At 42.2% G+C, this 27,931-nt stretch overlaps 2 protein-coding genes across 4 annotated transcripts; one reads left to right on the forward strand and one right to left on the reverse strand.

The window, feature by feature from the left end:
- Positions 1–437: 437 nt before the first annotated feature.
- On the forward strand, positions 438–13,776 carry LOC133411554 (zinc finger protein 235-like). 2 transcript variants are annotated; one of them, XM_061694074.1, is made up of 4 exons: positions 438–863; positions 1,633–1,748; positions 1,900–2,008; positions 10,311–13,776. In XM_061694074.1, the coding sequence occupies exons 1-4, from the start codon at positions 500–502 to the stop codon at positions 11,057–11,059; spliced, it is 1,338 nt and encodes a 445-aa protein (XP_061550058.1). In that variant the 5' UTR covers positions 438–499; the 3' UTR covers positions 11,060–13,776. The 2 variants fall into 2 exon arrangements, with proteins under 2 accessions (XP_061550058.1, XP_061550059.1); XM_061694075.1 differs by having other exon boundaries at positions 1,651–1,748.
- A 5,950-nt stretch (positions 13,777–19,726) lies between these two features.
- On the reverse strand, positions 19,727–27,703 carry tmem71 (transmembrane protein 71). Of its 2 annotated transcripts, none has more exons than XM_061693505.1 (10): positions 27,536–27,703; positions 26,393–26,551; positions 26,258–26,303; positions 25,334–25,576; positions 23,914–24,200; positions 23,602–23,796; positions 22,808–22,874; positions 22,658–22,722; positions 22,517–22,569; positions 19,727–21,045 (listed from the first exon to the last, which is right to left on the reverse strand). In XM_061693505.1, exons 2-10 carry the CDS (start codon positions 26,421–26,423, stop codon positions 21,022–21,024), a joined length of 1,011 nt encoding a protein of 336 aa, XP_061549489.1. In that variant the 5' UTR covers positions 26,424–26,551; positions 27,536–27,703; the 3' UTR covers positions 19,727–21,021. The 2 variants fall into 2 exon arrangements, with proteins under 2 accessions (XP_061549489.1, XP_061549488.1); XM_061693504.1 differs by having other exon boundaries at positions 26,393–26,554.
- Positions 27,704–27,931: the final 228 nt, after the last annotated feature.

Consider the following 27,931-nt stretch of genomic DNA (forward strand, 5'->3'; position numbering starts at 1 on the left):
ACAGGTCAGGCCGGGATTTGAACACCAGGTCCTCAGAACTGTGATGCAGACGTGCTCACCAGTTGTCCACCATGCCGCCTTACTGCATTAACAATATAAGAAAAAAAGTTGGTACTGAGAATATTACAAAATTAAATTTAAAAAAAGATCGTTGTTTTACAGCCTACGCGTTGTGCAAACACTAGGATTTGAAGGGTTAAAATAATTATTTTATATCAATGATAATAACTGATGTCTTGAATATTACAAACAAAAAATGACCACAAATAAGATGATAGGGACAGTATTAGGATTAATAATTATATTAATACTGTACTATTAACAATGCTAAAAATGTTTAAATATGACGGAAACGACCAGAGAGCACACGGAAGTGAAGTGTATGCGCATGCGCAATGAGTAGCGCTGTGCTTTCATTTTGAAATCCCCAAAGCGGAAGCAGCTAAACAAAACCCAAAACGTCAACAACATAGACCCAACCAAATATGGCCGCTCGTGTATGAAACATTCATGTTTGAATGCGAACGCTTGTGTATTCTCCAAGTGTCACGTTAGCGAAGTTGAGGACTCGAAAGTGTGTGTTTTGGCCATGAAGAGCTTGGCGGCGTTCCACTCGCAGCTGGCGGCCATCATGGAGGCTCTGACCCGGGCCGCCGTGGCCGAGATCTGCGAGCTGGTGGACGACAGCTACGCCGTCTTCCACATGGAGATCAGCCGCAGCCGCAAGGAGAACGACGAGCTCCGCCGGAAGTTGGAGCTCATTGAGACCATCGTCGCCCGCCGACACGGCGGCGGCGGAGAGGGGACAGCAGCCGTCGTGGGCCCCGGGAGCCCGGAGGCGCCCAACGAGGAGCCCGAGGACGGTGAGCACTCGTAGTCACCGCTCCAAAAAACTGTAACAACATATTGGCAATGTTATTCGCGTGTACTTTTTCCAAATTTAAATGTCAACAACCTTACGACCAATACTACTTGTACTACTTGGACCTCTACTATTACCACTTGTACTTCTTCAACTGCTACAACTTTTACTACGATCATCCGGGCTACTATTGGCCTCACTATTAGTATTAGTAATTCTACTTGTACTACTACACATACTACCTCCACCATTAATATCACCACTATTAACTACTGCTATTACTTTTACTACAATATGCTATTACTTTTACTACAATATTCTAATTCTGATTTATACTACTGCTGCAACTACTTTTACTACTACTACTGAGTGGACAACAACTTGTACTACTTTCACTACTACCATCACCACTACTACTACTACATGTACTTCTTCCACTACTACTACTGTGACTACTACTACATGTACTACTTCCTCTACTACTACCGCTACAATATTATTACTGCTCTAACTACTCCTACTTCCACTTCTACTCCAAACTACTACCACCAGTTCTCTTACTGCTACTATTACTACTGGTAATGCTGCAATCATACTTGTTCTGCTGCACTACTATTACTACTTATACTATAAAACTACAACTACGAGTACTTCTACTCTACTACCACCACAGCATTACTACTGCTACAGCATCACTTATCAAATAAAGTCATTTGAGTTGCCTCTGTGAATGTTTGCTGTCATCGAAAAGTGATGTGTCGTTTGACCAGTGCGTGTCCCGTCATCAGGCGTGTTTGACCGGTCGCCAAACGGCTGCAACGGGCGGCGAGGAGAACCCCATTTGTCATCGAACCCAACAGCAGAAGCCACGCCGTCGGCTGCGGAGGTTACACACTCATATTAACGCTTACATTTAAAACGTGCTATAGTATTGTTTTTGACGGTGAGGTACTGTAGAACTTGTTTTCAGACTGGTACACGAGCAACCCGAAATCTGATTATTTCTGAAACTGTGGGTGTGGTTTTTGTTGTCCCAGGATGCTTCGTGCGCAGAAGATTCGAGAAGCGGAGACGACCTGTTTGTAGTCAAACAGGAAGACGTGAGCGGGAAGGACAATGCCAGCGAGGTGCTACTGGAGGACGACGGTAAGCATTTAGGCAGTCTTGTGTGACGTGATGTAAAATTGCACTCTATGTATTGCACTTTATAAAAACATGTAATAATAATTACATTTAGGAGGAGAGATATGTCTCAAAATTATTTCCACGTGTTTTTCAAATCCACAAATATATCCCCAATTCACACGTTTTTCATATCCACAAATATATCCGCGATTCACACGTTTGTTTTGCAAATCCACAATTATATCCGCGATTCACACGTGTTTTTCAAATCCACAAATACAATGGGTACGGAAAGTATTCAGACCCCCATAAATTTTTCACTTTGTTATATTGAAGTCATTTGTTAAAATCATTTAAGTTATTTTTTTCCCTTCATTAATGTACACATAGCATAGCACCCCATATTGGAATTGTTGAAATTTTTGCAGATTTATTAATAAAGAAAAACTGAAATATCACACCGCCATAATTATTCAGAGCCTTTGCTCAGTATTTAGTAGAAGCACCCTTTTGAGCTAATACAGCCATGAGTTTTTTACACCTGGATTTGGGGATCTCTGCCATTCCTCCTTGGAGATCTTCTCTAGTTCTGTCAGGTTGGTTGGTGAATGTTGGTGGACAGCCATTTTCAGGTCTCTCCAGAGATGCTCAATTGGGTTTAAGTCAGGGCTCTGGCTGGGCCATTTAAGAACAGTCACGGAGTTGTTCTGAAGCCACTCCTTTGTTATTTTAGCTGTGTGCTTAGGGTCATTGTCTTGTTGGAAGGTGAACCTGTCGGCCCAATCTGAGGTCCAGCGCACTCTGGAGAAGGTTTTCGTCCCAGATACATACATGCAAATCAGTCGCCTTTCGCCGTTTTGAACTCAAAATAAGCCATTTACATGAATCGTATAGATCCGATGAGTTTTTCCTGGGGGGCGTCGCGGTCGCTGCTGACGTCATAGGCTGTTTTGTACTGGCAGCTAGGTCCGTTCCACACATCCACCATCCACACACAGATGTAATTGTGAATATTACTCCGTGGCGGACTAATACAGGAAGTCCTCGATTTACGAACGAGTTCCGTTCTTACGCTGGCGACGTAACACGAATTTCCGCGTAAGTCGGATTTCACCATTAAAGTAGAAATTTACGGCAAAATACTTCTGTTACGGGTATTGTCCCACGTGATTGTGACAGCAAGCTCTGTGTGTGTGGGCGTGTGCGTCGATGTGTGAGTGAGACGGGACTGCGCAGGCGTCGTCCGGCGGGACTGTGAAGGAGTGCGTGGCGGTGCCGGTGCGAGTGTGTACAGTGCAAGTGTAGTGACGGCGACCGGGGAAGAGTAGCAATTAGCAGAGGACCCGTTAATGTTGAAAGTGCAGAGGAGCTAATAAAGCAGCAAATCGGTGCTTGGTGCCATTATTGTTGCCGCCACCTAGCTCAGCTGTGCAACGAGAGAAGGGAGTTAACCCCTGCGTCTCCCGACCACGGTCAGGTGAACGTATCAGGAAAGGTTAACACTTCGTATAAAGAAACTAAAATAACTCAAAATAAAAAAATAAAAATACTTACCATTACTGCTGAGAGTATGAAAAAAGGAGGGCGAAAAAGGCAAAGATACTCCCGGCGCACAAACACAGACAAGCACTATGCACTAGCTAAGCAGAAACACTATGGTGCAGGGACAATGACGGGCGCCGTAAAGACGAAATGTCGTAGGTTGAGTGCGTCGTAACTCGATGACTTCCTGTATTTGCGAGCGCATTGGCCCGAGGTTGCATCTGTGCGCTCGGAGCTGCTTTCAATAAGTCACAGGAGTTGACGAGACCAGAAAAAACACTTTTCGCTACTGTTGTTAAGAAGTAACGGTACTTTTACTCAGCTACAATGATCTAAATGTCGCTAGCTACTTTTATTTATCGATTATTGCTTATTTATCAACTATCGTGCGCGAGACTTCGACTTCTGAATTTGGCGCTGTTTGCGCCAATCGTTTGTCTTGTTCACCAATCAAATGACAGAAGAAAGTCACATGACCTCACACGTCGTCTACCATCGGGCTTCCTGTGGATGGGTATTAACACTAGATAAGCCAACCCCGCTGACTGTCTTGCCTATGTGGCGGCCATGTTGGGAAGGTCGTGGTTACCATGAAGGAAACGGCGCGCTACTTGTGTTTACATTTAGACAAACGAAAACAACAGCTTTCATGTATTGTAGTATTTATCTGGCCCTGTCTGCCCAAACATGGAAATTCCAGCTTGCCTATAACTTGATAAAACACCGTGCAGTAAATTTCAGGTTTTTTTAGTTTTTTGTTTTTTTTGTAGTTTTGACTGTATGCACGCGCACACACACACACACACACATCAGAATTTGGATATTAACATTTTATTTTTTTATTTTTTTATTGCTGTTCATGCTGTGGTTAAAAAAAATCAGAAGTTGCTCACTATTTACTCAGTACTTGAGTAATTATTTTACTGTGTACTTTTTACTCTTACAAATCTTTTGGAGGACTATGTTTTACTTTTACTTGAGTCACATTATTGTCAAGTAACAGTACTCTTACTTGAGTACGTTTGGCTACTCTACCCACCTCTGGAGCGGACATATTGCTACTCTTACGTCTCTTACATTTTGGCTCATCAGATCAGCCCGTGTTGTATTTGTTACACCGGTCTTTTGTATTTTCGCGTTGAGATGCTGCGGGTCGTGGCCCTGGTTGTGGTCCCAGTGGAACCGCCAATACACGTAACATCGGCGACAACAACTGATCCGCAAGTACATCTTGTATTAATTAGGAAACTCACCTACAATTATCTAATTAGTTTAAGAATGTTAATAGTCACTTAATAGTCTTAATTTTATCCAAAATGGACGGGGCGCCTTATAATTCTGCGTGCATTATGTGTGCACCGAGTTCCAAAATCTCTAAATGTTGTTGTGTGACTTTAATGAGCGCTCCGCTTGACTGACTGGGAGCCTTTCCTGCCGACACGCTGAGCATATAGAGGAAGGCGGACGTGACTGAGGACAGCATGCGGACGTAAAGGGGGAAGGGTGCACATGATGGAGGACGCTAAAGTAGCCCCAGTAGGTATGTGCATCGGTTTGGCTAAGAACCCCCGAAAATGGGACGTACAAAGAGACACGCTTACGAAGCACAGTTTAAACTGCAAGCTATTAGTTACGCGGAGGAACATGGGAATCGAGCAGCCACGAGAGAATTCAAGCTCAACGAATCCATGGTTCGCAGGTGGAAGAAGCAGGAAAACGAGCTTCGCCAAGTCAAGAAGACGAAGCTGAGTTTCCGCGGTTTGGCATTGTCTTGCTGAAATAAGCAGGGGCATCCATGAATAAGACGTTGCTTGGATGGCAGCATATGTTTCACCAAAACCTGTATGTACCTTTCAGCATTAATGGTGCCTTCACAGATGTGTAAGTTACCCATGCCATTGGCACTAACACAGCCCCATACCATCACAGATGCTGACTTTTGAATTTTGCGTCCATAACAGTCCGGATGGTTCTTTTCCTCTTTGGCCCGCAGGACACGACGTCCACAATTTCCAAAAACAATTTGAAATGTGGACTTGTCGGACCACAGAACGCTTTTACACTTTTCATCAGTCCATCTTAGATGAGCTCAGGCCCAGAGAAGCCGGCGGCGTTTCTGGGTGTTGTTGATGAATAGCTTTTGCTTTGCATAGTAGAGTTTCAAGTTGCACTTACGGATGTAGCGCCGAACTGTATTTACTGACATTGGTTTTCTGAAGTGTTCCTGAGCCCATGTGGTGATATCCTTTACACATTGATGTCGGTTTTTGATTCAGTTCCGCCTGAGGGATCGAAGGTCACGGGCATTTAATATTGGTTTTCGGCCTTGCCACTTACATGCAGTGATTTTTCCAGATTCTCTGAACCTTTTGATGATATTATGGACTGTAGATGATGAAATCCCTAAATTCCCTGTAATTGTACGTTGAGGAACATTGTCCTTAAACTGTTCGACTATTTTCCTCATGTACCTGTTCACAAAGAGGTGAACCTCGCCCCATCTTTGCTTGTGAATGACTGAGCAATTCAGGGAAGCTCCTTTTATAGCCAATCATGGCACCCACCTGTTCCCAATTAACCTGTTCACCTGTGGGATGTTCCAAAGGGATTAAGTCACAACACAGAATGAACTGACTTCAAATTCAGAAATGGACAATGAAAATCGAAAAATACAACAACAACAACATAATACATAATACAAAACATTAAAATAAGAAATATTGAAGCCATACTTTATTAACGATTATGAATATGACTGTCCCACTGTAATTTTTTGGACAACATTTTAAGAATATATAAATTCTGACATTTGGACAAATTGTTCTGAAAGTGAATTTTTATAGGTTGGCAGCTCTGGTGATGTCATCCCCAGCTTCACCACTAGGTAGAGCAGCTACACTTAATTGTGTTTAATGGTCATAGAGCTGGGCAATATGTATGGGGACAGTATTTACACAAATAAATCTGCGATTTACACCTGTTTTTCAGATCCACAAATATATCCATGATTTACACATTTTTCAGATCTACAAATATATCTGATCTACACAGGTTTTTTTTAATGTTGTGTGGGCATTTATCATGACTTATTATTTGTAAATATTCAATTCTGCTTGTGAAATGTTGAAGCTGTGTTTGTGGATCAGCCGGCATGCGCATTTATTTTTTAGGCAAACGGCATGCAGTTTTCAAGATATTCACACACACAAATTGAGAATATCCACACGTGGGAAGGCTTGTCCCTCCATCCGCTAGGCGCCAGTGTTGCTGTCTCAGTTGATGACTTGACTGCAAGTCATTTTTAGGGGAATCCAACAGTATATGGTCCGACCCTGCTGAATTCCCCAGGAAACCACTGCAGTCAGCCCAGCCCCCAATTCCGAAAGATGAAGTCTAGGAAGCCGCCCCAACAATTGCACTGGGGAACAATTTGAAAAAAAAATTCTGTTGAGTTAGATTTTTATGCTGATTAAAACTAAATTTGCCATGCTGATTCCAAAACTACCATAGTAGGAATTAAGTGCCATATCCTATTTTCAAACATAATAGTGTTAAATAAACATTGCAGTCATGCCTTTTCATTGTATTTCAATATTTTAAAAGTTTTATAAAGCACATATCTGTTAAGTACAGTATTTTTCATGTTTTTTAAGAAAATGGGGATCTATAGTTCAAAAGCTTGATGTTCTAGAGAAAAACTGAGATCAGTTTTGGATTCCGCACCCAAAAATGTGTTAAAAACAGCTGTCAGACCTTCCATCCATCCATTTTCTGAGCCGCTTCTCCTCACTAGGGTCGTGGGCGTGCTGGAGCCTATCCCAGCTGTCATCGGGCAGGAGGCGGGGTACACCCTGAACTGGTTGCCAGCCAATCGCAGGGCACATACAAACAGACAACCATTCGCACTCACAGTCACACCTACGGGCAATTTAGAGCCTCCAATTTATGCATGTTTTTGGGATGTGGGAGGAAACCGGAGTGCCCGGAGAAAACCCACGCAGGCATGGGGAGAACATGCAAACTCCACACAGTCGGGGCCGGGGATTGAACCCGGGTCCTCAGAACTGTGAGGCTGACGCTCTAACCAGTCGGCCACCGTGCCGCCGCTGTCAGACCTAACTCAACAAAAATTGTGTTCCCCAGTGTTGTTTATATTAGGCATTACGGTAACACGCTCCCAACGAGCTGCTTGGGCCGACTACAAAATAAAAGCCTGACAAATAATACATAGACATCAATGCTTTGGATTTAAAATAATGCAACAAAATACTCTCTCCGTTATATGGCAACGAGTTTACCACAAAGAGAGAGAACACGGTGCCAGGATTGCATCCAGGAAGGTTCTGAAGTTGCATTATATATGTAATCAATATATATATATATATATATATATATATATATATATATGCACACATGTAATCAAGCTAATTTTAAATGTCCATATATGTCTGCCATTGAGCCTGATTTCAAAAGATTATTTAAAGAATCCCTTGTTTCTTCCCAAATTGAGTCATTCATTCATTCATTCATCTTCCATTCCGCTTATCCTCACTAGGGTCGCGGGCACGCTGGAGCCTATCCCAGCTATCTTCGGGCGAGAGGCGGGGTACACCCTGAACTGGTTGCCAGATTATCGCAGCCCAAATGGATTATTAATAAAAATTAAATCAGGGGTAATAGTTGTATTGGTCCATTTTAAATGTTTAAAAATTACATTTTAAAATAAAAATATCTAAATCCGGCCTTTTTTCTCCAGGTGCTTATTTTGATTAATTAAAAAAATAATAATAGCAACTGATATAAAATACTTATATCATGGAACATTTTTCAGCAATCAAATTTATCAATTTTAATCCAATTTTAGTAGATTACCCCATTCATTCATTTTCTTTTCATTTTCCATTTCATTTCCATGCACATTTTCCCACTTTTGGGAAATTTTGTTATGATCCGTTGAAACCAAGGTTGAAGTTTTTTTCCATGATTCCAAGACGTTTTTTTTTTTTTTTTTTTTTTTGCTAACGCTTTTCTGAAATGCTTGACAGTTTAATTGGAATCCCATTAAAATAAGCTTAAATGTGTTTGAGTACAACAGTGTGTTTTCTTATTTACTAAAAAGTAGGGCTGTGAATTTCAAAATAAGAGCAAGTACAAAAAAAGAACATATTACGTGTTCACATAAAGTGCTTGACTTCAGAATAATTCTTTGAAAAAAAACTAACAAAATACACATAAAACATGTTTTGATCATATGGGTAGAAACAAAATCATGCATTGCAAAAATGCATTATATATAGGTTGAAGGATTTTCCAGAATTTTGAGGGGTTGCGCATTATACATGGGTGCACATTATACACGAGAATTATGGTAGATTATTTCTGAGCACAGCGACATCCCCAGTTCTAAGAGGGTGTGCACACTTAATTTGTCTCCCCCCCCCTACCTAATAACAACAAAAAACACAAACAACCAAAAAAAATAAATCCTGGCATTTTAACAGGGGTGTCAACTTTTTTTTTTTTTTTTTTTTTTTTTAATTATCTTCTGTATTTAAGACAGAAGATAATTCCACCCTGCCTCTCCAAAACTCCACCCTGCCTGTGTGGAGTTTGCATGTTCTCCCCGTGCCTGCGTGGATTTTTGCCAGGTACTCCGGTATCCTCCCACATCCCCAAAAAAACATGCGTGGTAGGTTGATTGAAGACTCTAAATTGTCCGTAGGTGTGAATGTGAGTGCGTATGGTTGTTTGTTTATATGTGCCCTGCGATTGGCTGGCGACCAGTTCAGGGTGTACACCACCTCTCACCCGAAGATAGCTGGGATAGGCTCCAGCACGCCCGCGACTCTAGTGAGGATAAACGGTGCAGAAAATGGATGGCTGAATGGATTTATTTAAGGTTTGGAAGCAGAAACCTTAGGTGAAAAGTTAGATGGATAATGACTGTGCTTTTGTAAATTAGCTCCTCTCTGTTGGCAGCCTTGTTAGTGGAAGAAGTCATCCTGACCAAAAACCCCAGAATGAATTGATAAAAGTGTTTCTTGCTATATCACAGTCGTTTTTTAATAGTTTTTACAGCATACTTACTGTAATGACCTCTCATGTGGGAAAGGAGAGCAACAGTCGCTGACGCACTTTTCAGCTGTTCATTGAATGCCGACCAGTAATACTCACATTCATGCAGAAGCTGCTGTTGGCTACAGCTCACCCCCAGACAATCACACAGACTGGCCAACATTACATGTTACTACAACAGGCCCCGCCTCTTAAAGACACATGCACGCTGTATCTTCTGTACATTTTATGCTTGCAATTTGTATTTTTGTTTTAAAACACGCAGTATTTAAAAAGTGCCTTTTTTAAAATATATGGTTTTTATTTTTCATACCCTGCATCACATAAAGATGCATACATAATGCAGTACATATAGAAAAAGTGTAGCAGGGGCAAAGCTATATAAAAAATAGGGCTGGGGGGTATCATTTCTTAATGAATTCTAAAAATAAAATTTTTCGAATTAATTATTCTACCGATCATCCCATCAATTATTCAAGCAATCCCGTAAAAAATTTTTTTGCGTAATGCAATACAAAATATACACAAGGTGAAGGTGTTTGTAAAAAAAAATTATATATATATATATATATTTTTTATTTTTTATTTTTTTTTATTTTATCGTGAGTCTGGAATATATGCTCGCAGATTTACTGTAATCGCCCAGCATTGACATACACATGCTGCCTTGCTAATGTTTGCATTTACTTGTTTTTATTGTTTGAAGGAGCAGAAGTGGTGCTCTCGCAGACTAAGCATGAAGACGGTCCTTCCGGAATAGTCGCCACCAGCTCGTCATCTGACCCCAATCCTTGGGAACAAAACGTCAACGTGCCGCCTCAAGGTTCACACAGCTTTCCGGGCTCTCCCGGTCCCACGGGTAGTGCCGGAGACACCTCGTCAGATCTGGTCTACGACTTGGCGTCCGAATCCGACGGTGAAATCTCATCCACGAGGAAAAGCTCGGCCTTTATTTTGGGAAGTCCTAACCCGGCCGTCGCTTTACAAGGCTCCCGACCTGGCGGGGCCGAGCTGGACCTCTGCTCTTCGTGGGCCAATCAGGGCCTGCCCAGCATCCTGGCCCTGCCCCACCGACACCCATCCGACTCGAACGCCGCCTTCCCGTTGGCTCTGGGCATGGCGGGGCCACAATTGGACGCTCTAGACCAGAACCGCTTCTGCAGGGACCGTCGTTTCGTGTGCAACTACTGCGGAAAATGGTTCTCGTCGGCACGTAGCCTGGAGACACATGTGCGCATCCACACAGGCGAGCGGCCGTACAGCTGCAGCCAGTGCGGAAAGCGCTTTACGCAGTCAGGCCACCTGAAGACGCACCAGAGCGTCCACACAGGTGAGCGCCCGTTTGCCTGCCACCATTGCGCCAAGAGGTTTGCAGGTAAGCAGAACCTCAGGATTCACCTGCAGAAGCACCACCCGGGACCACCTGGCAGCCCCCCGCCACAACAGGAAGGGTGAGCCCGCTTTCTGGGAGGACTCACCAAACTAAAGGTTGATGATTATTTTAGACATTTCGGTGATGAAAATTTAACCTCAAGAAGACCTCACAGCATTGTGGATTGGTGGAGGAATTAAGTGTGTGTGAGAGAGTAAGTGTGTGTTTGTATGAATTAGCCTGAGTAAGTTAGGGCTGGGTATTGTTAAGAACCTCACGATTCGATTTGATTTCGGTTCTTCAGAGCGAAATTCAGTTTGATTCTGATTGTTTAGCTTGTGATTCAATTTCAATTCTTTAGGTTGTGATTTGTTTGCCAGATTTAGATTCTTTAGTTGCAATTCAATTAGATTTTGAGTTATAATTTATTTAAGAGCTTTAGGATGTTCATGCGGCGGCACGGTGGGCGACTGGTTAGTACTTCTGCCTTACAGTTTTGAGGACCCGAGTTCAAATCCGGCCTCGCCTGTGTGCAGTTTGCATGTTCTCCCTGTGACTGCGTGGGTTTTCTCCTGGTACTCCTGTTTCCCCCCGACATTGCAAAAACATCCATGGTCGGTTAATTGAAGACTTTAAATTGCCCATAGGTGTGAATGTGAGTGCAAATGGTTGTTTGTTTCTATGTGCCCTGCAATTGGCTGGCGACCGGTTCAGGGTGTACCCTGCCACCCGCCTGAAGATAGCTGGGATTGGCTCTAGCAGCCCGCGATCCTAGTGAGGATAAGCGGTTAAGAAAATGGATGGATGGATGGATGCATGGTAGATTATTTGACGACTCTAAATTGCCCATCGGTGTGCATGTGAGTGTGAATGATTGTCTATATGTGCCCTATGATTGGCTGGCTACCAGTTCAGTGTGTACCCCGCCTCTCGCCCAGTCACCTGAGATAGGCGCCAGCATACCCGCGACCCTAGTGAAGATAAACGGCGCGGAAAACGGAGGGATGACTGAAGGATCTTCATGCAGCAACCTGTTACTGCACTTTTGTCCACTGCAAATTTGAAATGTCCTTTTTTATGAATAGAGCAGCTAAAATAAGTATTTAACACTTCCGCATTTTACTCACTAAATATACTTCCAAAGGTGCTATTGACATGAAAATCCATACATCCAAATAAGATCAGAAATTAAGTTATGTGTAAAAATGGGAAATGACACAGGGAAATGTATTGAACACATGAAGAAAGGGAGGTGCAAAAAGGCATGGAAAGCCAGGACAACACCTACAATCTATCAAGAATCAAACAGGAATCCAGCCCCTTGTCATTGCTCAGCTGGTTCAGTGCTAATTGATGGCCTACAAAAAGGTCTCATTGCCAAGGTGTGAGTCAACACACAGCTCATGATGGGTAAGAGCAAAGAACTGTCTCAAACCCATCACAAACAAATTATTGCAAAACAAAACGCTGGCATTGGTTACAGGTGCATAGCTAAGCTTCTGAACGTTCCAGCGAACACGGTTGGGGCCATAATACGTAGGCGGAAAGCCAGTCATGCCACCATAAATTTGCCTCGATCAGGTGCTTCTCGCACAATTTCTGACAGAGGAATGCAAAGAATAATCAGAAGAGTTGTCCAAGAGCCAAGGACCACCTGTGGAGAGCTTCAAAAAGACCTGCAATTAGTAGGTACTGTTGTCACAAGGAAAACAGTGAGGAATCCACTCCGCCGCCATGGCCTGTATGCACGCTCACCAAGCAAGACCCCATTGCTAGAAAAAAAATCATGTCAAAGTTTGTTTAAAGTTTGCTGAACAACATTTGGACAACCCAGTTAAATACTGGGAAAATATAGTCTGGTCTGATTAGACCAAATTGAACTGTTTGGATGCTGTAATGCACACCACATTTGGAGGAGAAATGGCACTGTACATCACCCTAAAAATACCATACCAACAGTGAAGTTCGGAGGTCGGACCGTGATGGTTTGGGGCTGCTTTTCAGAAAATAGTACTGGTAAACTTCACATTACTGAGGGACGCGTGAATGGGCAAATGTACTGAGAAATTCTTGACAAAAATCTTCTGCCATTTACAAGGATGATGAAAATGTACTGGGGGTGGACATTACAGCAGGATACTGATCCAAAACGTACTGCTAAGGACACTGTCAGTTGATTTCAAAGAAAAAAATAAAGCTGCTGGAATGGCCGAGCCAATCGCCTGACTTGAATCCAATAGAAAATTTATGGAAAGAACTGAAACTCAAGGTCCATCAAAGAACCCCACAGAACCTTCAAGATTTGAAGGCTGCTTTTGTGGAGGAATGGGCCAAAATCACACAAGAGCAGTGCATGTGACTAGTTTCGCCATACATGAGATGTCTTGAACCTGTCATTGCAAACAAAGGCTTTTGTACGTTTTTAATAAATACCAGTTGGCGTGTTCAATATTTGTTCTACTTTCTTCGTATCTGTGGATTAGTTGGGTTGTTACCAACATCTGGTGAAATTTTCATGTCAGTAGCATATTTGGAAATATATTTAATGAGAAAAATGGTGAAGTGTTAAATATGTCAGCTGCTGTATAGGGATGGGAATTTTTTTCTTTATCCGATTCATTGGTAATTGACAAAATAATCAACTCATTTATTGATTAAGAACAAAATTATTAATTGCAGCCCTAATTTAAATGCTTTGATGTTGTTACAATAAGTAGTAGGAATACATAATTAGTGTACCTCTTAACAGTTTTAGAGATTTTTCTGCCTATGAAAATACGTGGTATGTTACCTCACATTTTTGAGCAAATAAAACATCTGAAATGTAAAAAAAAAATCACAACGTATTTGTTCGCATGGAGTACAAAAGTTTAAAAAAAAAACATGACAGTTATGCAGAAACACTGAAAAGGTTTTCCTCTTTTTCCTGTGTTCTGGATTTACGTGAGAATCCAAAATGACCCAAAACATCAGATTTAAAAGTTGAAGGCGCCGGCCTCACACCGCTTTTGCTGCTTGCTTCAGTCACCATTTTGTTGTTTTGTTGTAGTCCGCGTATCACTTTAAGAAAGTCACGTGACCGATCCAGCCACTATATTGCTCGTTCCTGTCAATGCATGACACTTTGCCAAACTGTCTTTATAAGGAAGAGCATCTGTCAATGGCATGTGTCTCTGCCAAAAGAATCACTGATCTTTTTTTTAAGCACAATTCTTCCCTTCAAGCCACTGTGAGACAGAGCCCAAAAGAAAATGTATCGAGTCTAGAAAAACTATTGTGTCCATTTTATTGATCGAACTATAAGTCGATATAGTAATTATCGTGACAGGCCTAGTAAGGAATAAATACAACAAAGTAAAGAAGAATTTGTAGTTGATCAAATTCATGGAATTCAAAATTATGTAAATAGAGATCGAAAAGTTGACTGCGTTTGACATCTTCCATGGGCAGCCAGGAAGCATTAATGATGACGCAACAGATTCATAGAAGCACGATTTGGCCCACCCATGCATTTGTTGGGTTATCATTAGCTAATTTATCATTTTTTAGGAGTTCACAACATTGGCAAAGCACATTTTGGCTGATGGCTTAACGCTACCGCATGTTGCGCTCACGTCTGGTGTCTTCAAAGATGCGTTTGCATTAAACATGACATCATGTTTACTTAGCGCGTGACATTGTTGATGAAGGCGCCCGCAAAGACGACGCAGGAAGCTCGCAAAAACCGTCAATCAGCAGGAATGTTTTTATATTGGATCAAGTTGGCAATCCAAATTTATATTCCCAGTCCGACGCCTCTGTCCCCGATCAAGAAACACGTCTGTAAAGTACACAATTATCTTCATTAAGGCCGTAGGAGGAGAACATCTTAGGGGTCGGTAATATAATGCTCCCTTGTTCATGGTCTGCCATATAAATCCCGAGGATCTCAATCAAGACAGTAGATTTTATTTTATTTTTTCCAAAGGGACAGTACATATTAATGAACATTGTAATGTAAATACGTAATTGTAATGTAAATTATAGCCATAGGGTAGTTTCCATCTATCGTGTCTTGGCAGGTTGAAGTACAATAAGTTCAACCACAGTCAAGTAAGAAAAGTCCAGATGTAATCAATACAAGAAGACAGATCATTCATTCAGTGGTAGGCAACCATCAGAGCTAGTGTGCAAAAGTTGTTGTGAAATGAAATGCTAAATTAGCCAATGATAAAAGAAAAAATACAGAATTACAAAAGTCAGTGGTTGTTTTACACCAAGTAACACATAAAAAAATACTACGCTCTCGAAGTACCATTGTGACCAACATTATTCTGTAGCATTGTAGCCCAAAGTGGCAGAAATGAGGCAGAAGTTTTATTTCTACAGTTTATTTAATATGATTGTAAACCACTGTAACCTTCAGTTTATACATTAATACAGTGCTTAAGTATAGTAAAGTAAAAAAAACTACTCAAATGATTCAATCAAAACATAAGGTATGTAACATTTAAGAATTTTACCTAAATAAATGTTTGTAAACAAGCATCTCTAACAGACTAAATGGCCAATGTACTTAAAAGTTCAATACAACTGAATTGAACTGAACAAATGTTTACCAAACAATTGCCACGTAACATATAACACAGTATCATGCAGTTTGTACATTTCAGTGATTCTCACGTACCACTGGAGTGAGCCCGCATACTACTAGTGGTATTCGTACCACACTTTGAGAATGTTTAAGTTAAGGCCCTGGAAGGGGAATCTCAATCAATCAGGGTCTCAAGCGCAGTTGACTTCATCTCTTTCAATGTACATCCTTTTTTTTTTTATATTGGGTTGACAATCTGTCCAGGATGAAAAGAAAGTTGTTGTTTTTTTCATAGAATAGTCAAGTACAGATACATGAACAATTTACTTTATTACCGCCACTGGAGGTTAGGAAGGGCCTCCCTCATGTGTTTCCATACAAAGACGCATTTGTATTAAACATGACATCATGCTGAAATGAGGAGCGACGTCACGTTTACATCAAGCGTGACATCGACGTTGAGGGCGCCCTCACAGGACGGCATGTGGGAATGTCAGAAACTGTCAATCGGCCAGAATGTTTTTATGGACATAGCGAGTGAGGTTTGTTTCTTGGGTCAAGATGGACAGCGAAGCGAGTTACATTTCCAGTCAGGTGCTTCTGTCCCTGACGGAGAAACACTTCCTGAAGATCACGCCGGGTCACTGGGCGCTGTTGGCGGCGGGCGTCCGCGATCCAGCCATTGACATGATCATGGCTGACATGTGTGGTGAGATTGTGCAGACGGTGGCCACTGAGGTCTTGAATTTGGTGGTGCCAGTCCTGGTGGAGCACTTGGAAGGGCGGGCGTCCCCTGAAGAGATGAACAGCGCCATCGAGCGGTGCACGCCTCAACTGGGCGACAGCATAATGACCACCTTCGCCGCGGCCGCCGACGTCCCTGAGGTGGAGTTTGTGGGCGCGAAGCGCTTCACGGCTCTCATCGAGAAGGAAGCCAACGTCAGGATGAACTCTGTGTTGAGTACGGCCCTCAGTAGCGGCGAGGGCCAAGCGGAGCCAATGCTTTACGTCAACGCGACCATGTCCAGCGTCAACACGCTCCACGAGATGGTGAACCATGCTCACAAATGTTTGTCTTACTTGAGCAAGATGACTCAGCGCTTTTATAGGATGAGCGGCTTGACACCTGTAGACGTGGACGGCGCCACCCACTCAGTGGCCGCCATCCTGCTCAAGTGGGCCAAGGAGAGTCTTGAGGAGCCCGACGAGGCGGTGATGGCGCGGCGCTCTGAAGATGCCCACACAGCCGCAGAGGACATCATCCAGACTATGGTCCAGTTGCAACAGCGTACCGAGCGTGCAAGTAGCGGTGTGTTTGCCAAACCATGCATTGACATGAGCGCCATATTGGCCAAGGTGAAGCAGTTCTTCTCGTCGCGCCCCGGAACCTCGAGTTGCACCGATGAGCTGGTCATGAGGAGCTCGCTCAACATGGTCGGACACTCTTGCTTCCAAAGGATGATGGTGGGACTTAAAAGCATGTTCCAAAAGACTCAGCCGCCCTTCGTGGTCAACATTCAGTCGGGACGGTCCGGACGGTCCACTCGGCGCCGCACAACCGGCACCAGGAACAGCCAGAAGCCATCCAGGCCGTCTTCACAACTTCTGACTGAAGACGAGCTCAGCAGTAAGTTTGACAGCTTGACGTCCAACCTCATCAACTGGGAGCTGGAGACCTGCACGGAGGAGGAGCGACGGCAGCTGACCGACACCGTGTACGAACACCTGATGGCCACGCAGGAAGACGGCACCATGTCGGTCCGGCAGCACGCTTACTGCAATGTCTTGTACGCAATCACCGACGACACCATCAGGAAGTACATGCAGCAGATGTACTTGTGGCTCAAAGTGCTGCGCGTCAATGCCAAGAGTCGCGTGGAGGTGTCTGGAGCCCTCAACGAAATCGACACGCTCATCTCCAGTCTGAGTCGCAGCCCAGTGAAGGTGCCTAGCCTGGCAGACACGCCCAGTCTGGAGGACAGGTCCATCTCGACGGCGGTGGTGCCGTCGCCCACCAGTAGCCTGCACCAGGCGAACATGAGGAACCTGGTCAGCGCCCTGATCGTTACCCTGGTCATGCGCCTGTCCTGGCGGTGCAGGTCGTGCACCAAGATCACGGCCATACTGCCCGTCATCAAGCGTCTGTCGGAGAGGGCGGCGGAGGAGATAAGCCCCAAACTGGCCGCCGCCCTCAGCGATATGGACACCTATGACGCTGTCATTCAGGCGGTCGCCAGAGAACTGTCCAAGGAGTTTGACTCCTCTCAAATGCCTTTGCTGGTCCAGAACCCGGACTTTGACGATGCTGTTTTCAGGCAGCTCAAGGTCCAGATCCATCTGCTAAGCAGCGGCGCCTCCCTGGGCTCCAACAACTTCTTCTCCAACATGGGCAGGGTTCTCACCAGGCCCTTTCTCAACCTCTTCCGCCCAGTGACCCATCCGCTTGCCAACATCAATTGAACATGACGCTGAACTGGATCCCGCTGCGTCACTCCGACAACTGAATGTTGACATTCACCAGTTCAACCTCAATTAAAAAAAGTCACTTTTAGCCTGTGTTTTTATTTCATGTCACAGAGCAAAACACTTTACATCCTTCTGTACACCAATTTCTTATTACTAATTAAGCAGACTAACAAAGGGGCACCGTGGGTGACTGGTTTGCACGTCCGCCTACCAATTCTTCAAGTTTAAATCCGTGCTCTGGCCTACCTTTGTTAAAATTCTACCTGTGAGCATGTTCTCCCCATCCCTGAGTGGGTTTTCTCCGGCTACTCTGGATTCCTCCCACATTCCAAGAACATGCATGGCATGTAAATTGAAGACTCTAAATTTCCTTAGGTGTGAAGGGTTGTTTATACAGTGCTGCTTGAAAGTTTGAACCTTCCTGACATGGTCAATCTTTGTAAAAAAAAAAAAAAAAATTAAATTAAATAAAAAAAAATTTAAAAAGCATTCAACCTTTCTAAATATACATCCAAATCCCAAATTGTCAAGCATACCTTCAAAATACTAGACACACAAATATATTTTCATTATTTAATCCAACAAACGTTTTTTCCCCCAAAACATAATTGTACGTGTGCAAAGGTATGTGAACCCTTCTCTTAGGAGCTTGTGGTGCCTCTTACAACCTGTTGGCAGTATTTTGTAGCGGAAGCTGCTTGGCTCCCAGCATGCATTGCACCATGAAATGTTGAACTGTTGCCGTAATAAATACATTAATATTTATATTCTTGAACCGTCGAGATAAACGTAACATGATTAATGTGCGGTTAAATTACCCGTAGTTTGTTGAATGTGTGTCTTATTTAACTCTCGAGTTACATTTATGTTGCACTTTGTTTTCATGGAACCCTTTCATGGAAATATGATAATACAAGAAAGAATCATACAAATCTATTGTTTAGAAATACTGAACATAACAATGTTGCAGAAAAGTGTCGCTGTTATATGCTTCTATTACATACATGTGGTTTTGGAAGTAGCAGTAGGTTTCCATTGGAGAGAGCTCATTGTAGAGGTCGAGACAGGAGCCAATTGCTGCTTTCACAGCGTTTCACCTGATTCAGGTAAGCTGATGAGTGGGCAAAATTACTTATTCACATTCATAAAGTTTAGTCCTTCCCTTTATAATGTGTTTTTATTGTTCCATAACTCTGGTGTATCGTCTCTGGAAAAAAAAAAACCCTATGAAATGTCAAGTTTTTTTGTTTTGTCTGGTGTCGAGAGGCGATAGTTTTGATGGGCTTCCAATTTTGGCAGAGTTGCTGTCATGATGTTGAAGATCGTCAATTTGTAAACGATTTGTCTTACTGTGGATGGATGGAGCCGGAATCTTTCGAGAAGAGTCTGACAGGCCTCCCCAGATGGATGGGCTGTCGATACCCTTCCCTTCATGTCCACGGCTAGCTCCCTCGCTCTTGGTTTTGTTGATTTGTATGGGACCACGGTTAGGTCGCTTTCATCTCTCTTTAATTAGTGCAGGCCGAACCCTTTCCCAAGGATGTCATTTCATTGGTCTGCTTAAATGATTTAATAAGCACCCAAATGTTTAGCCTGTCTTTTACCTGGGATAGGCTCCAGCACACAAATGTCAAGGTACAACTAGACAATGAACTGGTCGCCAGGCCATGTCAGAGCACATAGTCAAACAAAAAATATTAAAGACAAACAATTTGTATCTATAGACAAGTTTTATTGTATGTCTATAAAAATATAAAATCAACAAAAGTGCTGAAAACATGTCACTACATGTACCTTAATACTTATTTTGAATTGTCTGATATAAATATTTACATCTTGAATAGCAAGAGAGCATGAGACATTTAGTGACATTTCCTCCATGCTGAAATGCAAAAGGTTTTAGCAAACAAAATAAATAAATAAATGTGACTCTTCTTGTTATTAAAATATGCAAATAGGCTCTAACATTGATCAATACCTGACCAATCAAAGGTAAAGAGACATTATACTAAAGGTTAATAAGTACATTAAGTGCTTTTAAAATAAACTGCATGTGTGTATGAGCATGGGGTCCCAAATAGGCCAAAAACAACATTTGCCTCACACATGCCTTAAAAAAAAAAAAAAAAAAAACTCCCGCTCATAAAAACCTCCCGCTCACCCCGGAGAACCCACACAAAACCTAAAATCCTCTCACACTCACCAAAAACGTCACGCACATGCATACACACCCACAAAAAAAAAAAAAAAAAACACATACACACATACCAAAAAATAATTCATTTTCACACAACCTCATTCACACCTAAACGACTTCTCACGCACCTAAAAAGATCTTACACAAAAAACTCACACTTGCCAATACAGTCATCACACAAACCAAAAACTCACCTACAATCCTCTCTCACACACACACCTAAAAAAATCTGACCTAAAACACTCACACAAGCCCAAAAAACTCACAAACCTCTCACATACCAATAAACCTCTTACACACACCAAAAATAATGACATGCCCAAAAACCTCATACACAACAAAAAAAAAATCCTCTCATACACGCACCAAAGGAAGTTCTCTTATTCAGCCAAAACTTTCATACTAAAACAAAAACGCCTCAAACACAGAAGGAAAAAAAGCTCTTTTCTTCTGTCTGAAACCTTTTTTGGTGAGTGCCTCAGAGGTTTTTTCGTGTGCGTGTATATTCAGTCAACGAGCCTCACTGAATTTAATTTGAAAGTACACGTTTAGTCGCCTTGGCGATGATAATTGTCGGCATCCTTAGTCGCTACGGCAACTAAGAGTACAATGCAGGGAAGAAACGAGCGTTTCCTCTGGATTGTCCGTTGTCATTTGGCACGTTAAGTGTCAGAGTGGATTTGTTTAGACGCTCATCGTCAAGCTGTGACAACACTAAAGATTATTCTATATAATAAGGTCGTGTAAATAATAAAAAAAGATAACGTGTGTGTGTGTGTGTGCGTGTGTGTGGTTCCGGTCCCGGCAGGTCACTCGTTGCGTGAAGTGATGTCCTGAAAGTTGGGGAGAAAAAAGAAATAAATAAATGTTTTTATTTACATTCTCGAAATTACATTTAGTCATAGATTAGTTTGTTTAAAGTCCTTGACACACTACAGTAAACAGTTAAAGGCCTATATTACTGGCGGAGATGTCGCCGAGACTGAAATGAAAATGAAATCAAACATTCGATATCATCGCGACCCGGCTAGTCTCCAGGAGACATCATGGAGACGTTTCTGCCATCGTTGCCATTAGCTCACCAACTAGTCTCCAGGCCAGTGAGATAGGGGTTTTAACAACCTTGCCAAATTCTAATTAATGTTTTATTATTATTGTTTATTTAATGTTTTCTGACTTTTTTACTTCAAACAATACGATTCCTTTTGGTGATCAGTTACTTTTAAAAAATACTTTCAACTTAACTTTTTTTTTTTTTTTTTTAAATTACAATTGATTGTTTCCAGTAATCCATTTTTTATACACTCCTTCCTTTTACTTTGTTTTCTTACTTTTTATTTGCGTTCAACTTTTGAAAACTTTACATTTTTGTAATCTGTTTTTACTACTGATTACTTTTTGTTTTACATTTCATTACTTTTTACAATCGCTTTCAGTAATAGGTTTAGTAATTAGTTACTTTAAAAAAATACTTTCGACTTACCATTTTTTTTTACATCTGTACTTTTTTTTTTACTTAATTACTTTTTTACATTTTCTCACATTTTACTTTCCACTTTTAAATACCCTAACATTTTTTAAATTGTTTTAGTAAATTGATTGTTTTAAATTCAGATACTTTTTTTTTTTTTAACTTAATTTTACTTTTAATGTTTTCTTACTTTCTTTTTTTTTTTTTACTTGGATTTAGTTTTTTACTTTGCTTTATTTTTTACTTTGTAACACTTGTTACTTAAAAAATATGTTATTACGTTTTTACTTTCATGCTTTTTTTTTTTTTTTTTTTTTTTTAAATTGATGATTTACAGCAGGGGTGTAAAACTCATTTTTGTCACGGGCCACATCGTAGTTATGACTTCCCTCGGAGGGCCGCTGCGACTGTGAACCCATATAAATGAAAGATTACCACATATATTCTAATTACATACAGTATACACAACACATTGATGAATACCCGCCTATGAAAACATGTTTTTCAACTACTACATTTCTTTTCAAAGGGGGGATTGGTAACAAAAAAATGCTTGGAAATATGTCAATGGTATTGCACCAGAAACACAATGAGCAATTTTGATTTGCTTTCGCGGGCCACATAAAATGATGTGGCAGACCGGATCTGGCCCCCGGGCCACCAGTTTGACACCTGTGATTTACAGGAGAGTCAAGATCCCTTTTTCCCCCTTTATCCCGTTTTTCCTCTTTATTTTATTTTATTTATTTATTATTACTAATTTTTTTTTTACTTTGGACAAAACTCTAAATTCACTTTAGAGGCGAATTCAATGTGTACAAGTGGCTCCTCACCTCCGTCTTGGCACGCCTCCTCCACCCTTGCATCGCAGTCGACCTGCTCGCACCTGCAGCGTGTGAACGACATTTGATTTTTGCAGTTAAACAACACAGGGTACGTGAAGTGTTAATTACAAGTCACCATGTAACACTCACACACGCATGTCGCCGTGATCGTGCAAGCCGCCGCCGCCACTCCCGCCGCACTCCGCACGAAATAACTGAGGTACGACGATATCGTCACGACACGATATAAGTGCAGTTACGTAACATGTTCAGAAGTTGGGAATAACACCAGCAGTTTACCCCGAGCAGAGCGTCAGGAAGACAAAGACGGCAAAGACCAAGACAAGGAGAGTCATCGGCGTTACGCCTAAAACACACAAAATAGCACAAATATCAAAATAATAAAGAAGCACATCATGAAAAACTAAGCTTAACAAAATAATGAATACAAAATAAATTCAACTGAATAAAGTAAAAATTAAAACAAAAGTAAATGTCATTTCTTTTGAAGTTCAAATATTTATATAAGTAGTGGCAATAAAAGGAAAACAAGTCAAATTAATAAGTGATGAAACAAAAGTAAAAACAAAACAATAGCAATAAAATTATAATAAACTAAAAACAAAAGTAATAATAAAATTAATTAAAATAACTAAGTATAATTAATTTGGTGATAATAAAACTAAAATATAATAATAATGGCATCAAAATAACAGCAAAACTACTAACATAAAACTAAATTAAAAGTAACATTAAAACGTTTGACGTTTAACAATATCAGTAAAAGTTGTCATAAAGAAATAAAAAGAAAAGAAAAACAAAAGTAAAATTAAGAAAAGTAAAGATGAAATAAAAAATACAAGTAAAAAACAAAAGTAACAGTAAACTAAAAACAAATGTAGTAAAGGTAAAATAAAAAACACAAAACATTTACTTTAGAGAGACAATACAAAGATAAAACCGAAAACCAAATTAAAATGACTGTGTAATCAAAATTTAAAAAAACAAAAGCCGCAATAATAACATCAGGAAATTAAAACAACAGCAGAAGTCAAACTAAAAGTAAATGATGATAATAATGAATAGAAAATGACCTGTGCATTGAGGCGCGTTGGGCTGATGGCAGGTGTTGGCGTAGAAGGCGGAGGGAGGAGGGACCTCTGAGAGTCCCCCCAGCGACTGGGTGAAGCACTCACTCGATTGACAGATTTCTGAGCAGATCTCCTTCTGGATTATCTGCTTGGGGGGCGGGGTCTCTTTGTCAGGAGGGGGGGCCACTTCGCTGGGATCTGACACAAGAAAATCATCAAATCATATAAATACATACAGTGTATTCAAAACAAGATACATATGGACAGCACATCTGCCTCACAGTTATGAAGGCTTGGGTTTGAATCGGGGTTCACCGTAAGTGAAGAAACTGCAGCCGTTGTCCGCTTGAGATTGGCCCAAACCGCACCAGCTCGGTTCTTCCAGCGAAGTGAATCCTTCCTCCCGGACCCAGTCCTGGTCCTGGTCCAAGTGCGGATCCTGGTTCTCCTGGTCTCTCTCTGGGTCCCGGTCCAGGTCCTTGGCCGTCCGGAACACCCCACCGAAGACCCTGCTGTCCAGCCAGGTCTGGCAGCTCTCAGTCACGTCGCTCAGCAAGTGAGCCAGGGACCTGCCGGCTTTACGTCTGCGCCTCCGGAACACTCTTGAGACGTAACGATGCACTTTAATTACCCGGACGATCAGTTACGTACACCGACCGATGGACTGACCCGATTAACTAACCAATTGAACGACCGATCCAACAACCCACCCACCAACTGACCAGGTCCTCCGCCAAACCACTGATCAGACAACTCACCAACTGACCCACCAATCACCTAAACAACTGATCAACCGATCAAATGACCCAGCCACCAATTCACGGATTTACCAGGCCCTGCACCCACCAATTTACCGACTCAACGCCCGATCGAATGACCCAACCACTGAACAACCTACCGTTCACCTAACCAAATGACCGACCAATCAAATGACCCATCCACCAACTGACAAACCCTCCCACTGACTGGCCAGGCCCTCCACCCACTGATCGATCGAACAACCCACCCATAGACTCTCCGACTGACCAAGCCCTCTACCCACCGATTGACCAACTAGAAACGCAGACCGGTCGAACCAACAAAAATTCACTTACACACCGACAGACCCAACCAACTGAACGACCCACCCGCTCACCGATCAACTGACCGATCGCCGGGCCTCCCACACATACCAATCGACGTACCCACCCACCCACCCACCAACCAACTGACCGACCAATCAACTGACCAAAGAACCCACCCACGGACACAACCAAATTACCTACTTACCCACCACACCAACTCACAAGTGATCAAACTACCAATCAACAAACCAACTGAGCAACCAACCGACACACCGATTGGACCGTGCCCCCAAACAAGGGTTCTGCTGACTCACCTACCGGGGACCCCACCTAACGAGTGTCCCACCAACTGATCCAGCCTCTCACTCACAAATCGACCTCATGACCTAGCCACCCATTGATGAAGCTACCAAACAACCAATCCACCGACCGACTAATTCACCAAACGACCAACTTACTGACACACCAATTGGAGCACGCCCCCGACTGACCCACTGACCAACCAGGCACCCCACCCACAGACTGTCTGACCAACTGATCCGGCCCCTCACCGACTGAATGACCTACTCACCCATCTATCAACCCACCCACCCAACATTACATGACGTTAGCGTGACAACAGTGTGACGTTAGCGCGGTACCATGCTGAAAGCTAAATGACGCATTCCAACCTGAAAACGTTCTCCTTGTAGGACACGCTGGCGGCGCAAGGCGTCAGTGACACGTTGCCGTCCTCATCCCACAGGAAGCTGTCGTCGGTCACGGCATAGTAACCATTAGTGAGGAGGCGGGGCGAGCGGCGACAGCAGATGGAATGCCCGTCGCCCGCCAACGGGGACCCCACGGGCGCCCACGCTGGGGAAGATGAGTAGCACACGTACGAGGAGTCGGGAGACAGCAGGGACACGTCCAGGCTGATAGGGACACCAGGATCACAGTCATGTGATCACAAAACAGGAAGTGCAACATCATGTGGTATTAAAACACAATACACGCTGAAGTGTGTGGTCTGTGCCAGGAAGCGCGTTCCAAGTTTTGACAATTAGCTCGTCTGGGGGGGGGGGGGGTTGACGTTTTTTTCCATTTCTGTCTACTTGTTTACTAGCCAGCTCTGCTTGCACAAGTTGCACACGTCTTTCCAAATCCTCATTCAGTGACTAAACTTCTTCACTCAAGTCTGACCCGAATGACCAGAGAGACATCACCTCACCAAGCTCCTCGCCCAACATTTGAGCACAAAGTGCCTCCTGATGTAGAATGCAATGACAACTTAGGATGGGTTTAAATGTACGGTACCCCTCATATTTCTCTCTCTTCGGCATCTTCTACCTATTTGATCAAAAGGAGGGAAGTTTACTTCTTGACCACACAACAATTATTCCTTATTTACCGTGTCAATAATCGTCAGCTAAAATGTATCTGCGAGCCATATGCAGCCCTCAAAAGAGCCACATGTGGCTCGCGAGCTATTGATTCCCGACCATTGTGGAAACGTAGTGGACAAAGGTCATTTGGTAGTAAAACAGGAAGAGGACATGAGTCATGTGGACATCGGTCATGTGAAAACCGCACAAAATTCAAGCTTGTGATGTTACCTCTGGTGAGCAGAGCTGGACCTCAGGCGTCGTTTTATTGGTGAACCTGTACAGGAAACCAGCGTTAGGTTCATTTAGCACCGCCTAGCTAGTGACAAGGACAAGCAACAAGAGGAGAACAAAGGATTGACGTACTGGTCACCGCGCCAGAGAAGAAGAGCGACATCTCACTCCAGGAAGAACTTCTGTTGCCCCGTCGTCCTTCCTTGTCTGACTTCAGTCGGGATGAATGAGGTGACAAAATGAAAGGATGATGGAGCGTCCAATCAGGGAGTGTTCACATGCTGCTGCCGTCTGCTGTACGAGTGACCGGTCGCGGTAACCAAAAGGAAAAACAAGCATAGGGCAATCAGGTTTTTCATATCACAAAGTAAACAAACGGAAGGGAACTGTTTCCCTTAAGTGTGTTCATTTCCTGAAAACGAGTGTCACGCGGATGACTTGATGCTGAAGGTAAAAGTTGTCGCGGACCAGGCCACGCGATCCAAAATACGCGAGCAGATGGGAAACAGGCGTTCGGTTTTAACTGGGCAAAGGTCTTTGTGTAACGTTGTCGTCTTCCTCAAAGCTCTCCACTCCCTCCGTTCTAGGGTTAGTTCAGTGATCATGTGACAAAACTCAAAATATGTATATATATATATATATTTTATTTTATTTTTTTTAAATATCTTTTAGTTATATATATATATATATATATATATATATATATATATATATATATATATATATATATATATATATATATATATATATATATATATATATGTATATTTCAACGTCACCAAAACGATGCAGCTCGGTTTTATTTTCACTTCCTGTTTATGTTTGAAAAACGTTACTTTTTTCTCTCTCTCCACCGCATCGGGAGTTTCCCAGAATGCTTTGCGACGAGCTGCTGATGCAGGAACCAAACGCGTCACCAGAAACGGACAAACACAAAGTAAAAAGATAGTTAACATTATTTTATTTTATTTTTTTACACCTAACGTTCTTTTAAAATTGTTCAGATTAAACATTAGATTTGAATGTAAAATGTCTGCAGACAAATATTTTTTTGACGCGGAGGTTATTTTTAGCTGCGTGCCTCACATATTTGCACCATTAAGTCATGTTTACGTACATTATGCATATATTAAATAAATGTATTTATCGAAACATAAACGTCTTTAACTTTATAACAGTCGATAGATTTGTTTATTTGTATTTAATATCGTATTCAACAAAAGCACTTTAACGTGTTGTGTGGTAAAGTATGCTAGGACACAAAATAAAACTCACGTTTAAAATCTTTCGCCTTTCCAAAATCCTGTTTCCCGTCAAGTAAATAAAAATGCTCTTTGTAGTTTTGCTTTTTTCCGACCGTGAAAAATGTCGGACTTTCACAGCAAAGGAAAGAAAACGGTATCCCGTTCGATTGTCCTTCTATGTCAAGGGCCGCACACCGGAAGCCACCTTTCAAAGTTAAACAGATTCCGGTCCGCAGTTTCAGCATACAAAAAAATATCTGAACGTAACAGTATTTTATATGTGCGATAGGTACTTATTAAGTCGTTGTTATTCTATATTTTATATACTGTATACATGTTTTTTGAGTTGTGTTTTTCTTTTTAAATTCCAAAACCATGACGAAATTGTGCACTGGTGACCACTCCTGGGTGCACCCCAAATTCCTCA

This window comes from Phycodurus eques, chromosome 13, assembly GCF_024500275.1.
Source record: "Phycodurus eques isolate BA_2022a chromosome 13, UOR_Pequ_1.1, whole genome shotgun sequence".
Lineage (NCBI taxonomy): Eukaryota > Metazoa > Chordata > Actinopteri > Syngnathiformes > Syngnathidae > Phycodurus > Phycodurus eques.